This window comes from Globicephala melas, chromosome 4 (assembly GCF_963455315.2).
Source record: "Globicephala melas chromosome 4, mGloMel1.2, whole genome shotgun sequence".
Classification (NCBI taxonomy): Eukaryota; Metazoa; Chordata; class Mammalia; order Artiodactyla; family Delphinidae; genus Globicephala; species Globicephala melas.
This window is the reverse complement of record NC_083317.1, coordinates 122,691,598-122,707,222: the sequence shown is the minus strand read 5'-3', so window position 1 is coordinate 122,707,222 and position 15,625 is coordinate 122,691,598. Positions and strand designations below refer to the sequence as shown.

Here is a 15,625-nt window from a genome sequence, read left to right as displayed (position 1 = left end):
TTTCTTTTAAATCTGCCCATTACTGTGAGAAGTGTGTTAAAATCTCCCACTATGATGGTGAACTTGTCAATTTCCATTTATACTATGCCAGACTTAGTTATATATTTTGAAGCCTATATTATATTGAAGGATAAAATATTTTAGTGATATATCTTTGCATGTTATTAGCTGCATGCAAATTTTAGAATTGTTTTATCTCCTTGTAACCCTCTTCATCTTGAGAAATACCTTAAAGTCTATTTTTTTCCCTAATATGAATAAAGCCACTTCACTCTTGTTTTGGTTAATATTTGCCTGATATATTTATGTTCTTCTATCCTTTTCTTTTCAACTTCTTTGTGTCCTTATGCTTTAGGTGTCTCTTTCAAATAGTATATTGTTGTATTTTGTTTTTCTAATCCAGTCTGATAATCTTTGGCTTTTAACTTTTTAGTCTAGTTATATAAATTGAGCTAGATTGCCTGTTCTGTCTCTTGGGAGATGTGTGCTCTGCACAAGTCACTAAATATACCTGAGCTTTCATTTCTATCACAAAATGAAGGACCTGAATGAGATTCCTGAGGGACACGATTCTAGCTCTAACATTCTCTGGTTCTGCAGAGAAGAATTATAGTCTGTTTACATTACTGAGTCCATCTAGTCCCTGCGGTTCTTGGAATGTTCTTTTAGCAAAGTATAAACTGATACAAGGACAACCTTATGTGTAAATAGCAGGGAATATTCTTTTTACAGTGTCCCACTTTCTATAAAAGCAAGTCTAATGGCTGTTATATAATCATTTAAAAATATTTTATTAAGCACTGATTTTAAAAATGCAGGAGAAGAATATAACAACTCAGAGCAAATGCTTGAAGGTAAAACAAATATCACTATAAATATTGCACGTATAAAATCTCTTTTTTACATCTTCACACAACTCATTTCTAAAATATCCTTTTACAGAGATGTATAAATAAACTGCTTCCAAACTGTCAACGCTTGATACATTTAGTTTCTTATCACCTCACTAAGTCTGCAGGTTTCCAATCGGCTCTCTTCTGTGCAGGCAACAGAACTTCCATCAGTGACACCGGAGCTCTCCGACCTACATCATGTGAAGAGTAAATCTCTCTGAATGCTCAATATTTCAGGTTATAAATTTTCTTTTCCTACTGAGAAAAAAATAGATCCTTCAAAGGCAGTGACAGAACGCAGCTTAAATGGACACAGTTCACTGTTAACATTGCTTGTTCTTCAAGGCGTCCAGGAGCTTCTGATTCTTGGTCTTGAACATCATGATAAAGCTGTTGGGCATGATTTTGCCTCTCCCATCTTCACCCACTTGGCCCATAATAATGTAGTTTAGACCTAAAAGAGAATATAAGATTAATTTTTTTCTCTCTGTGTGTTGGTTTGAAACAACTTCGACTATAAGTCACCTCTAGGTAAATGCTCTGTAAAGGGTATAATTAGACATTTATCCTATCTAGGATAAAATCTGGTTTAAGACTCTCATTGGGAAAAAAATCTAAATGTAACTGAATAGCATGTTCCAGCTCTGCTAACAGTAGGAATGTGGATGGAATGATTCGATCCGGTCACGTCCAGCTCTGCAGAAGGTCTGACGTATTTACTGAGTGTCTGCTATGAACAATACACTGTTTCTGTGAAAGGCTCTCCTTCCTCAAGGGGCTTCAGGTGGCCTCTCCTGGTGTCACAAGGCTTCTGGATCTCCCCAGGCATTTGTCAGCTAATGATCCATCGTCTTCTGTTGTTGTTGTCTTGGACTTTTTATTAACGTCTCCAACATTTATACTATGTAAGTTTTTTGAGGGCATGGTTGGATCATATACTTCTTTCCATTCTTATAGTCCCTTGCAAAAAGATAAGTCCTAAAAAGTACTTTATTCTGTTACACTGTTTTTTATATATCCGTGTTTCTGGCTAAGGTAGGCCTAGACTGGGGCCCAAGCTGAGCTATGTAGGATTCAACTCTGAAGATTTACACTGCTTCAGAAAAATGTCATAAAGGAAGTGTGTCTTACCACCCCGTTTATTCTCCCTCTCCCCCGTGTGTCATAAGAGAAATACGTGTTTCTTTTTCTCTTGCATAGGCCTTCCTCTGTGGGCCTACACTGGCATCATAGTGGTCTTGAGCCTCTGAAGGCTTGGTAGGATGAGCAGGTAGATGCCACCGAAAGCCTGGACTGCTAGCATCGAGATTTGACTGTGTCTAGATGTGCATTATTTGCTGTTCCGGGCAGTTCTGGAAAGAAGTGTTACCTTCTACAGAGTCTTTGCTATTCCCTCTAAAGAGTCAGTGCGAGGCTGCTCACCTTCCGACTCTTCTCAACAGTCTGAATTCATAGTAAAGCTTTCTTGAAGTGGATAGGCTATATTTCTGTGTGTGTGTGGCAGAGGTTTGGTTTGTTTCACTTGTAGTAGAGGTGTGTAACAAGACTGAGGAAAGGAATGAGCTGATATTGGATACAGAAATCATGGCATAGCACACAGTGGAATGCCAGGCATTATTGCCATGCCGAAAAAGAGATCTATACGTGCTGTTGATGGAAAGCTGTCCACATGTACATCACGTGGGGGAAAAGTTTCAGTAGAACGTATGTAGCATGATCCTCTCTCTACGTGTGTATGTGCAGGCTTTATATGGATAGAACTTTGTGGAAGGAGCTGTTCATTGTGCCTCTGGTGAAAGGGAAAGGGCTTCACTTTTTATTTTATATCCTTCTCTACTTATTTAAACTTTTTAAAAACCATAGAGCAGGGGCTTCCCTGGTGGCGCAGTGGTTGGGAGTCCACCTGCCGATGCAGGGGACACGGGTTCGTGCCCTGGTCCGGGAGGATCCCACATGCCGCGGAGCAGCTGGGCCCGTGAGCCATGGCCGCTGAGCCTGCGCATCTGGAGCCTGTGCTCCGCAACGGGAGAGGCCACAACAGTGAGAGGCCCGTGTACCGCAAAAACAAAAAAACCCATAGAGCATACATTACTTTTATAAGTTAAAGAACCTGTTTTTAAAAAAAAATCATGTACCTTTGGCTCTGAAGTAGCTTTTCTTTTTCCAAAATTTCTTAATAAACTCATCTCCATCTATGGATTGAATAATCCTATATCTACAAATGAATCCCAAATCTTTCATTCTAGCCCATAGATACCTCTCTCTTCTGAACTCCAGCTCTGAATTTCCTGTTCCTTGATGGATATCTTCCTCCACACACAGTAGTGGCACCTTAAGTGCAATACTTCAAAATCTCTTTCTCCTGATGTGCTCCTTCTCTGTCTGTTCCCTACTGATCCAACTTCAGACGTTTCTTGGACTCACTGATCATTTCCATTATCTCGTCTTCTTCCACAAGTGACCGGAACTGGGATTGGAGCCCAATTCTGGCGGACTCCAAAGGCCCTCCTTCGAAACCACAAGTGGGCAATACATTCGCCCTGACTTTACTTCCCTAGACCAGCCATGGCATGGAAAGATCCATGATTTTCTCAGAGAAGCTCTCCCGTCCCCTTCTCTGCTCCTGAGCTCCCCTGGAAGAAAGACTGAAGTTTTTCTCTGACTCACCTCTCCTGAGGAGCGGGCACTGCTTACAGACCACGACGACCTTGGCACTCATGTTCTTGCCGGCCTGCTGAATTGCCAGATTTCCTTCTTTATAGATGTTGATGATTGAGACCGTGGCGTGCAGACTCCCACCTCGAGGGATGGTGGTGATAACAGTCCCGGCCAAGACTGCAAAAGAAAACGTTTTTGAAATAATGGGACAGTGAAGGCAAGTGTTAGCAGAACTGAACGTAATTGTACATTTCTCTAAGTGTCAGATGGGAAACATTTTAACGTAAGAAAGAAGGTCCTAATAGAGCCATTGAATTTGATTCTGTACAGTTGTCACCAAAATTCAGGTTGAACAAAAGGAGTCGTGGAGCTGTTATGTTACCGCAGCTGTTAGGTGTTGACACTGAGTAGGAAAACCAAAATATCTGCCGAATTGCAGTCAGTTGCTGAGACGAGGGCTCGTTCCAATGTTTTATCCAACGTGTGGATCAGTTACCAAATAAGGGATGGGCTCATGCGCCTCTACCTGTGAACACTCAACAGGACCTTGTACCTTTAGAGGTAACACCATACTAAGAGGCTGCACGATGGGGGTCTGAGCCACGAAGATCTGAGTCCTTGTGTCTGTGTGGGTGAGCGCCTACCTTTCTGTGTCTCCCCCTGGTTCCTCTCTTTAGCTGGCCTCTCTCCTTGAACTTTTTTTTTTTTATAAAACACGTATTTATTAAATGAAGAATCGGTCTTACAAATATCCACTCCCTTAAGCCTTCTCCCAGGCTTCTACTGCAAATGATCAATTGCAGGTGCTGGAGGAAACTAAAGAGAATTAGAAGCAGCAGGTTGGGATGGAGGTGGGGGGAAGGAAGAGGGAAGATGGGGGTCAGAAAATAAAAGCCCCTTTCAAGAAAGAGTATCATAAAAGCAGTGAAGGTAATCAGGGTTAGCAAAAACCAGAATTATTTTTGTTCCTTAGACCAACCCCCCACTTCATCCCTTATTTGTCTTCTCTCAGTGGATATCAGGTGCTCTCTCCTTGAACTTTGATTCATCCATAGATCCCCATCTCCCTCTAATGATCACTAAATATCTGTGTTTTTCTGGGTCTTTCACATTCTCTTTTTTATCCATCCTGTTTAACGCATTTAACAAGTCAAAGTATAGAACTGAGGTATAGCTTAAGACATTTTCTTGCTTAAAAAAAAAAAAACTCTAGCAAAATTCAGTTGCTTTTCATTATGTCACTCTCTCTTTTTACTATGTGACACTCAGAGAAGAGTCCTACTTCTGACCCACAGAAAGAAAGATGCTGTGTTTCTCAAAGGCGTGCTTTTGGCATTCTGGGGGGTGGGGGCAGTGGACATTCCAGGTGAGGCAGGACTTGCATTGAATGACTTTCTGATGAATCCTGTCTCTACCCAGAAAACCAGCAGCACCCGGCAGTTATTGTGACAATCAAAACCTGCCCCTAAAGGAGTGTTACCAATGCTGGTTGGAAACCAATGGGCCGCTGGTGATAGTATTGGGTCATTTTGCCATGGAAGTGAGTCACAGTGGAATAGATCGAGCTTTGGACTTGGCTGATATGACCCTTTCAGGATAAAGTGGGAACACACTGCTTATGTGGTACGCAAAGCTCATAACGTCAGAATTCTTCTCATGCCTTACTTTGACTTTCGGTCATGAGTGCTTACTGCAAAACGTCAGTCAGTAGCCGAGTGAAATCAGGGGGCTCTGAGGACAGGAAGGGAGATTTCCTTAAGCACCTCCTACAGAAGACGACACTGGGTGTGGGAGCAATGACACCTCATGCTACTGGTTTTCATTTTCATGCCATTATTTGAATTTCGGCTGCAAACTCCAGTTAGATTTAGGGCCCTAGATTCTTTAGTGCCTTCATACCTTCTCTGCAACATAGTCCGTCTGGGCTGCAGTTACCACTTGAAGGCATAAGAAAAAGCAAGCAAAGCCTCATCTGGGAGGCCCTTTGTTCTGGGTAACCTATTTAAAGGCTGTACCAACTTTCTTTTCCTGATAAGACTGCTCTTCGATGTTCCTTTTAAACATAACCAACATAATTAAACTTGGGATCTTTTGCTCTTAAGTGGTTTTCACAGAAAGTGCAATTTTTGTTTAATCGGAAAAAACTCTTAGAAATTCTAAGTCATTAGGTAATATCTCCTCAGGTTCCAGTTTATAAGAGTTTCCAAATGGATTTCAGATTTCCAAGTTTGAATTTAGTACTTTGGAAGGACACTACAGAGGAAATACTTGAATTTCTTTGGAGAGAGGCCAGCTTGGACATGTTTCTAATTAACTTCAGTTGAATTACAGATGTGTGAAAAAATACTCAGTGCGTGAAAACTATGTGAGAAAAAAGGGATACAGGTTTTTTCAGGAATACGGAGCCAGCCAGAAGACACAGAGCGGTAGTATCACGTACCAGGAGTCAAATTATTAAGTTTACGTGGAAAATGTATATTTTCTGTACATGAATTTTTCTCAGGTGTGAAATCTAACACTTCAAAAGGCACAAGTCAACATACCCTAGTGTGTAAGAAAATATTTTCTTGGGTAAATGAAGAGTGTAACTGACCCTTTACCATCACATTCACGGCAGTCCCTTTGAGATTAAGCATGCGGTTTCAGGTTTCTGATTAAAGAGGAAAGACTGGGTTTTATTTCTTACCAAAGTTACTCAAGCAATAATTGCTTTCCAGAGTCCCCGACCGTCTACACTTCTGCTGACACAGGGCCACGGTGGGTTTTAAACCTTCATTCAGAGAAGAAAGACATAAGATTCAGGAAAATGAATTCAAGTATAATTGGTGTTTAGATCTGAATCTACCAATTTAAAATTCCCATATATTTCCCTGAGCCACCAATCTGTCATTGCAATGAAATAATTAAAAAGCATGCAAAGGCAACGCTTCATGCTACCGACTCCTGCTCTAATTTCTTCAGGGTAACTCAATACCCTCTGCGGAGTTTTAAACCTGAGATCAAAGATAACCCAAATTTAGCCCTATTCTCTTCTTCCTTTATATATAACTAATGCTGTAACTAAAAATAGATACAGTCTCATGTGCCCCTGCTTAGAAAAACCCAGTACAACAAATATGAACACAGGAGATGTAGGTTAACTCCTCATTTTCCGAAAGGAATCCAATGGGTCTCCCCCTGAGGGTGGAGGGTACTTTCTTGGTGCACCTGAAATACACAGTCGCCCAAATGGGAGCAGTACAGGTTTCTGGGAACACTGCTCCTGTGGTAAGGTGTGTTATAGCCGTAATTAGATGCAACCAATCACTAAACATTTATTTTGAGCCTGTAAGGATTATTAGTAAGGATTATTCATTGCCTAGAAGGATCTTAAGAACTGAGAAGTAGACAAATTTGAAAGTACAACTAAACAGGTAACCACAGTGATTCTCAGGCAGGGGTGATTTTGCCCACTAGGTGACATTTGGTAATGCCTGGAAATATTTTTGGTGGTCACAGCTAGGGGATGCCACTGGCATCTAGCGGGTATATAACCAGAGATGCTGCTAGGCTTCCTACAGTGAACAGGACAGCCCCCAACAGCAAAGAATGATCTGGCCAAAAATGTAAAGAGTGCCAAGGTTGAGAAACTGTACTATGATGAAACGAAACGAAATGAAATGAAAATAATCCTCATTAAAAATGTTTCCAAAATATTTCCTAATGATTCACTTATATGTGGCAACATGCTAGGAAGAACTAAACAAAGCTGTCACAGAACACTACTTGGTGGGTAAGAATTTACAACTGTGATATTGCCCTGCTGATATGTTCTGCTAACTTTTCTGTGAAGTTACTCTTTTTTTTTCACATCTTTACTGGAGTATAATTGCTTTACAATGGTGTGTTAGTTTCTGCTTTATAACAAAGTGAATCAGTTATACGTATACATATGTCCCCATATCTCCTCCTTGTGAGTTTACTCTTAATGTGTACCCCTACTTAACTCCAAAAAGGATCCAAAGTGGATTATAGTATTAAAATATATACAATTTAATGTTAAAATACACACAGTTTAATGGTAAAATAAACACAATAGCATATATATGGAGAAAGAGCTCAGAAAGCATTTAGAGGGACTATTGTTCTAGGAGTTGGGGACCTGAATTTACCTCATTCACTGAGTCAAAAGGTAGTGGCGTTAGTGGTTCTCCCTGTCTGATGAAAGAGCATCTTTTCACGTGGGCCACTGGAAACCAGCTCCTTCTCGGCCTCGGAATGCTAGTCTGGAGGTTGGGTGGGTGTCCCACACGGCCCCTTCTCTGCCTTCGGGACATCCCCGCTCTCTTGCCTTTCAGCCATCAGCTGTCCCACCCTGACCCTCGCCATGCTCCCGTCCTCTCTGCTGCCCTGCACTCCCCAGCACGGCACCTGGTTCTCAGCCCTCCTCTCCATGTGCTCCCGCGGCGTGCCGGTGGGTCCTCCCTCCTCGGGGACGATCCCTCTCGGCGCCGCCACAGCCCCATCCTTCCCAGAGACGTTCCCTCTGCTCCGTCTCCGCCCCTCAGTCCCAGGCTTCCAGGTCCTCCTGCTGAAGTCTCATCACCAATCTCCCAAGTGTGGACACCCTGTCAGCCAGTGTAGCCTCCTCTCCTTCAAGCTTATTTAGTTCCTCTCAGACTCTCACGAGTACTTGCTTTCTGTCTTTAGAGGTTCAACACATTGACCCCTCGCATTCTTCCCACTGCACCATCCTGGCCCGTCTCTACTTCCTTAGCTACTCCACTTAATTTCCATGGTCTGTTATCCCACTTTCTTGACAATATGTTAAACTCCCTTTCCCCTCTGCCCTCCAACCCTTAGGAAGCCTGAAGGAGCCTCTGCTTCTCCTTCTGTGCCTGCACGTAGACAGCTGAGGACACAAATGGGCCCTCGTCCAAGTGACAAGCTGTCTCCAATTTCCACAGCTGTTCTTCGGATTCTCCCAACCCCCCGGGGCTCCCACCTCCCTTCCGTCTCATTCTCAGCAGGTGACCTTGCCTATTTTCTGGGGAAAACAGAGATCATAGAAGAAAATGTCCTCGAAGCCCCACCAGACCTCCGAGCTGTCTTTATCTGCCCCCCTCTCTTCTTTCCTCCCCTGGGAGAGGAGGCTGCCCACGTCTGGTCTAAGGTCTGTCCTTCTGTGCGTCCTCCGAAGGCCAGACCCGCTCATCTTTGTGGAAATTTCCTCTACAGTTTATTCCTTCACTCTGCCCTTCTGTTCTCCTGCTGTGCCGGCTACTTCCCATTGGCTTTACCACGTTCACACCCTCCCTTAGGCTTGAACCTGCGCACTGAGTCGCTGGACTTAGTTTCCTCGCCTTGCTCCACACGCCCCTCACCCCCATCTGGCTTCTGCCTGCACAGCTCCACTCATAACCCTTGCCAGGTGTCCAGTAGCCTCCACGTCGTGAAATCACATGGTAACATTTTAGTCCTGACGTTGTTTGAAGCCTCATCAACACTTGGCTCTTCTGACTACCGCCTTCTCAAAACACTCTCTTCCCCGGCCCCCAGGACACCTGGGTTCCCCCCACGTCCGCCGCTGCCCCTTAGCTGCTTTTTTCATTCTTCTCTGCCAGCAGATCCTCCCTCTTTAAAGACTTGGAGTTTCTAGAGATTTAATTCCAGCCCTTCTTCTCCTTTCCCCCGTAACCTCTCCCCCATGGGGTCAACCATGATGAAGACTCAGATTTAAATCTCTTGCTTAAATCTCTCTTCCGGCCTGGAGGCCCGTAGCTCTTACTGTCTACATAACAGCTCCATTTGCTTGTCTCACAGACACCTCTAACCCCACAAGGGCACAGCTTAACTTATGAATCTACCCCTCAACCTATGACTCTACTTCTATGAATGGTAACATTGTTCCTCTGAGTTGTGCAAGCCAGGGACCCGGGAGGCATGCTTCTGGATTGCCCTAGTCCAATTAACCGCTGAGCCCTGTCAGTATCTCCCAAGGTCTCTGGCCTGCAGAACTGTCAGTGTCTCTTGACCGTCTCTGTAGTTCTGTCTGGTGCAGTTCCCCTGGACAACCCCAAGAACATGCTGACCCTCCTGACCCCTACAGTCCATTCACCTCACTGGTGCCTCACAGAGTGATCTTCGTAAAGTGTGAATCTAATCCTGAACTTTCCTTAAATCCACCAACAGCTTCCCCTGCACTTAGGAGAAAACCCCAACTACTCAGAGCATCAGGAGTGAGGTGGTAGGGCCTAAAGATGAACCTAGCAAGAGAGGCTAGGTACAAAGTGCGAAGGGGCTTGGCCCTTGTGCTGTCCAATATGGTAGCCACTGGCCACGGAGGCTTTTAAATTTTAATTAAATTAAAATTCAGATCTTCAGTAGCACTGGTCACATTTCAGGTGTTCAACAGTGGCCACTGTATTGGATGGCACAGGTGTAGACAATTAATTTAAGTGGGAGAAGGACACAGTCTGGTGTGTGTGTGTGTGTGTGTGTGTGTGTGTGTGTGTGTGTGTGTGTGTGTGTGTGTGTGTGTGTGTGTGTGTGTGTGTGTGTGTGTGTATGTATGTGTGTGTGTATGGGGCATTCAGTGGGGAATTAAGACAGAGGAAGGGGACCCTAAGAGTGTGGCTACAGTTTCTGTGGACCATGCTTGGGAAAACAGGTGGAGAAGCAGAATTGAGACAGAAAATAATGTGATAGAAATGAGTTACATTTGATATGTTTTAATTTAAATGTCTAGCAGTTGCAAAACGCTAGGAGAAAATTACAAATTTTTTTGTAATGTTTGCAATTTCAGAGAAAGTTTAGGACTGGAGATAAAAGCTGGGGAACCACAAGATAAAAGCTGGGGAACCACATGAATGCAGACAGATAATTCACTGGAAGGAATAGGACACCAGGGTCCACTGAGGTGGGCTGGAGAAATATTGCTGTAACGTGCGGCAATACACCTGCAGGCCACAAGGTGGCACACTGCGGAGTGCTCAGAAAAATCAGCCCTTCTAGAAGTGCCTGTACTCAGGACAGCCCTGCTCAGGGTACCTGCAGAAAATGGTGGGCAGTAAAGCTGGGTTTATCTCAGCCTATTTCATATATTAACCTTAGATCCTTCCTTCCCCCTTTTTTTCTCCTCCCTGTATTTAGATTTTGAAATCTCAGGCCTGAAATCCTGGTGGGTGGAGCTGACAGAGTACAGAGACAAGATACAGGGACCCACACTTGCCCCTCCATTTCTTAGATAATTACCAGAGTTTCCCGACTGGCTTCTCTAATACCTCAAATATTTTTGTTTGATTTACTCCAATTTGAAAAAATAATACATTTTGTATGACACAATTTGGAGCATACCCCATCCCAAAAAAGTCCAAATACTGGCAGATGTGAAAACAGGCAGGTATCAGGGCCCTGAAACTTTAACTTAAAACACTACAGTTCTATGTAATAAAAAAAAAAAAACATAATTTTATAAGTGCCAAGAAATGAAAAGTAGGCTTGTCATGTGATCTGTGCCAAAACAGGATTCCTAGCATTTTTAAGTGACCATAATTTTCTTAGGTAACATTTTAAAATTATTAGCTTAGAAGCATTCTTACACCTTACACTTTTCTTCAATTCATGGAATCATATTATTCTCTTCCATAAGTTTTCATCTTATTTAACTTATTTTAGTCTCAAGTATTTTCCTCTTATTTAATTTTTTTTTTTTTTCTACTTCAGAAGAATTTTTCTTATACTCCTCAAGTTTGTGTACAAACTTCAAACGAGAAAAACTTACTTGTAGTCACAGGAAAGGTGGTGGTAACAGGTGGTGCTGTAGTTGCCGGCAATTTCTTTGGCCTGAATTTGTAGTGACCGATAAATCCATCTGCAGTTAAACTTAAGTCTGATAAAAACTGAATGAGAAGTTCATTTCTCTCAGATACAATTGGCCTAAAAGAAAAAGAGATGTAATTATATATATATTTAAAAATTTAGGTGACACCTCTCTGAAATGTAGAATTTTCTAACTTTCCATCAATTTCTGACGATAGGTTATTCTTTGTTTAAACTGAAAAGCTGAAATACTTGAAAAGATGATGGTCTTAATCTGCTCAGTATTAACGCGAATAGCTAACATTTACTGAACGTTTGCTCAGTTAGGCACGTGCTTTATGAAAACTGTTGAATTCTGTCTTCACAACAACCCTGTTATTATCCCCTCTTCATGGAATAGGCAAGTGAAGATCGGAGAGTTCAAGTGATTTGTCCAAGGCCCTCGGTTAGTATGTGGGAGAGTCAGCATTTGAAAGGACCAGGTGCCTTTAGAGACGCTGGTAGACGTTGGGACCAAGGTAAACACTGAAGCTGCAGCTGGTTCCTCACAAGCACCGCAGGGTTTGGCCTGACTTGGCAACCACACAGCTTCTTTGAACTAAGGCTCTGGGTTCCAGCTGGCCTGGGGAGCTAGGGATGCTGGCCCTGGGGAATCAGATGGAGAACTTCGGTGAACAACTTCCCACACCCTGTGAAGACACCACCAAAGGGATCACCTCAGTGGGTTGGTCACCTAGGGATAAGAAAGCCATGCAGGGTTTAATGGGACTTTCATTTCATTGTTAATGAGAGTTCTTATGCGTGCCTGAAATGGAAACCTTTCTGTTTATAATCTGGGTAGCAAAATTCTGTGAAGGAGAAAGAGAAAGTGATTACTTTGTTTTGGTGGTCATGAAAGACATCATTAAGAATTCTAATTTTAAAGCAATTTTAGGGGCCTGCTGGTACTAAAGGTTTAGTGGCGATAGTAACTGAGGCTCAGAAGCTCTGTTAAATCTTAGGGGATAACTATATTATACAAGACGGTAGTTTCATTTAATCTTGCTATTGTTATTTAAACAATGGTTTAAAAATGCTGTTTGGCTAATTCTATTTTAAAACTATTTAACTCAGAAGTGGAAAATTTATTTAATTGAGTTAATTGGTGGTTTGACTAAACTCCTTTTTTTGAGTCGTCGTCTCAGCTGAATCACTTCTTAGCCCTCACGGATAGTAAGTAATGAGGCAACCTGTCAGCTATTTTGAGTGGAGTGGGTGGAGGGGAAGGTAGATCTGGACTTGACCCAACCAGTTAGAAAAACTGCAGGGTTCTTTTCTGTCCTGAAGGTTATTGCCTTCTTAGCCAAGGGACGAGACAAACCTAAGAGCAAGCTCTGTGACCCACATTTAGAGTTCCAGTCACAAAAGTGACCAAGGTCATTCAAATAATGCTTCTAAGAATCAAGCCTGGAACAGAAATATTTTGTCTTGCTTTTGAAAACACATTCCATTGAATAAATACAGTGTGCAGGAAACACAGTTCTCAACTACAAGTACAAATAAGACACGTTAATCTTGTTCAGATGATAGAATTACAAAAAGCACTTCTTATAAGCAGCAAAGAAAACCTTAAGATCCAACCAGGTCAGCCTTCTAGGCATGATGTTATAATCATAGTGATCATTCACTGCCTTTTCTATGAACTCATCTTGGAAGCACGATATTGGAAGCTGAATTTTCTCAAGGAAGAGTATTTTAGTAACAAAGATACGCCACTACTGAGTTACGCTGCTACTGAGCGTTAGTGTGAATGCGACAGAGTCACGGTGCCATAAACGTACTGAGGGCAGAGTGCTGCATCTGCACATTAATGTTACAAGTCGCTAGGAAGGCAAGGGGGCATCTCACTTGGACCCACTCCCCACTGGCAAATCCCAGGATGGACTGAGGATGCTGACCGGTGTCTTATAGAGCCGGCTATGTGAGCTGTCTCTGCTTTGTCACCCACAGCCTACCTCTTCATCAATCACTACAGCCCACCAACCACCAAGTCCTGCCAATTTTGCCTCGTAAATATTCCTTGATCCACCTCCTCTTCATCTCTACCACCCTTCCTTATCACCTCAGCTTTACCGGGACCACTGCTACAGCCTCCTTGCCAGCTCCCTGCTCCTCTTGTCTACGGCGGGCGTTCTAGAAGCACCGGTCCTATCACTTCCCCTAACTGCACTTCGAGAGTCCCCATGTCTGCAGGACGTGCAACCCAGCTCCACTCTCCGCCTCCTTGCTCTCTGGGCGCCCACTCAAGGTTCAGGCTCCAGAATAGCATGTATCTCCCCTGTGGATCTTCAAGAACGGAGTCCCCTCTGCTTGGAATGAGTCTGTCCTAAGTTCTGCCTCTAACTCTCACTCTTGCTTCAAGACTCAGCTTCAACAGGCATCATCTCTTTTCCCAAACCTCCCCTGACCTCCCACCACTTGTCCCGACTGGACCAAAGGACTCCTTGTCAGAAATCCACCAGGACATTCCGTTGCCAATTTGCCTATCTGCCTTGTTTTGGTCCTTCCCACTACTTACCTCTGTATCTTTTATTTTATCTTTGTGTTCGAGGTCCCTAGCATCGTGTCTGCCACACGGCTGCGGTATATATAGTAAATGTTTCGGAACTGAATCCAGTGGTATCGATACTGATTTGAACCAGGCACAGGGATGCTGAAGTGATATCCCCATTGCCCCCACCCGCCCTGAGTTTTGTGCTTCTCCTTTCCTTTTGTCTACAGATTTACTCATACATATGCATCGGGAAACCATATATTCTATAGGTTTGCATTTTTTTTAAACTTGATATAAATGAAAGAGTATAGTGTGTCTTTTTCTGTTATTTTTTTCACCCTCAACATTATAACTGTGAGATTCATCCACTGTGCTCAGGGCTGTACAGCGTGAACTATAACAGAATCGAACTATTCTCTTGTTGATAAACATTGTGCTGTTTACTCTCCCCCCAGTACAAATAATATTAATGAGAACATTCTTGTATATGTCTTGTGATGCACAGGGACAAAACTGTCCACGAGAAGAGTAGGGTATATGCTCTATAGCAGGTCAGAGGATACAAGCTCATTTTCAAATTTTTTAAAAAAATTGTTTATTGGGCTTCCCTGGTGGTGTGGTTGAGAATCTGCCTGCCAATGCAGGGGACACGGGTTCAAGCCCTGGTCTGGGAAGATCCCACATGCCGCGGAGCAACTAGGCCCGTGAACCACAACTACTGAGCCTGCGCGTCTGGAGCCTGTGCTCCACAACAAGGGAGGCCGCAATAGTGAGAGGCCCGCACACTGCAATGAAGAGTGGCCCCCGCTTGCCCCAACTAGAGAAAAGCCCTCGCACAGAAATGAAGACCCAACGCAGCCAAAAATAAAATAAATAAAAATTTTTTAAAAATTGCTTATTTATTTTTGGCTGTGTTGGGTCTTTGTTGCTGCACACAGGCTTTCTCTAGTTGTGTCCAGTGGGGGCTACTCTTTGTTGCGGTGCGCGGGCTTCTCACTCTGGCGGCTTCTCTTGTTGCGGAGCACGGCTCTAGGCGCGCGGCCTTCTGTAGTTGTGGCTCACCGGCTCAGTAGTTGTGGCTCATGGGCTTAGTTGCTCGCGGCATGTGGAATCTTCCCGGACCAGGGATCAAACCTGTGTCCCCTGCATTGGCAGGTGGATTCTTAACCACTGTGCTACTAGGGAGGTCCTTATTTCCAATTTTATTAGATACTGCCAAACTGATTTCCAAAGTGATTGTACCAATTTACATTCCTGTCAAAGATTTATTCACTGTGCAACTTTCTTCTTTGGGGAACGCCTTTTCATGTCTTTTGTCCATTTTTTCTGAGTTGTTATCTTTTCCTTAATAATTTTTAAGGATTTCTTGATATGTTTTGGAACCTAGACCTAGGTCTTTGTCAGATACATCAAGTATTTTACAAATATCTGTTTCTTGTGCTTTCTCTTTTCCCTCTCTTTAAGGTGTATTTTGATAAGCAGAAATTCTCATTTCAGTTCCCAGTCCATCTGTAATTGACGTTTGTGTGCTGTTAGATATGAATACAATTCATTTTTACCATAGAAGCAAAAGTTGTCCCTGCCTATTGTCCCTTCTTCAATAGGGTCATCCTTTACCTGCTGATCTGTGCGTCTCTGGGATATGTCTCATCTGCAGAGACATGTGGATATGTTTCTGGCCTCTCTTTGGTGTTTTCATTAGTCAATTTTTCTACCTCTCTGTTAAAACCACACTGTCTTA

The 15,625-nt window shown here is 43.1% G+C and overlaps 1 protein-coding gene across 1 annotated transcript in view; it reads right to left on the bottom strand.

The window, feature by feature from the left end:
* Positions 1-779: 779 nt before the first annotated feature.
* PCOLCE2 (procollagen C-endopeptidase enhancer 2) overlaps positions 780-15,625 on the bottom strand; it is a 71,193-nt gene continuing 56,347 nt past the window's right edge. The window contains exons 6-9 of the mRNA XM_030873300.3: positions 11,314-11,468; positions 6,238-6,321; positions 3,561-3,728; positions 780-1,347 (exon numbers count right to left, since the gene is read on the bottom strand). Of these exons, the coding sequence (XP_030729160.1) occupies positions 1,217-1,347; positions 3,561-3,728; positions 6,238-6,321; positions 11,314-11,468 (538 nt within the window). The 3' untranslated portion in view covers positions 780-1,216. The remainder of the gene's footprint in view (positions 1,348-3,560; positions 3,729-6,237; positions 6,322-11,313; positions 11,469-15,625) is intronic.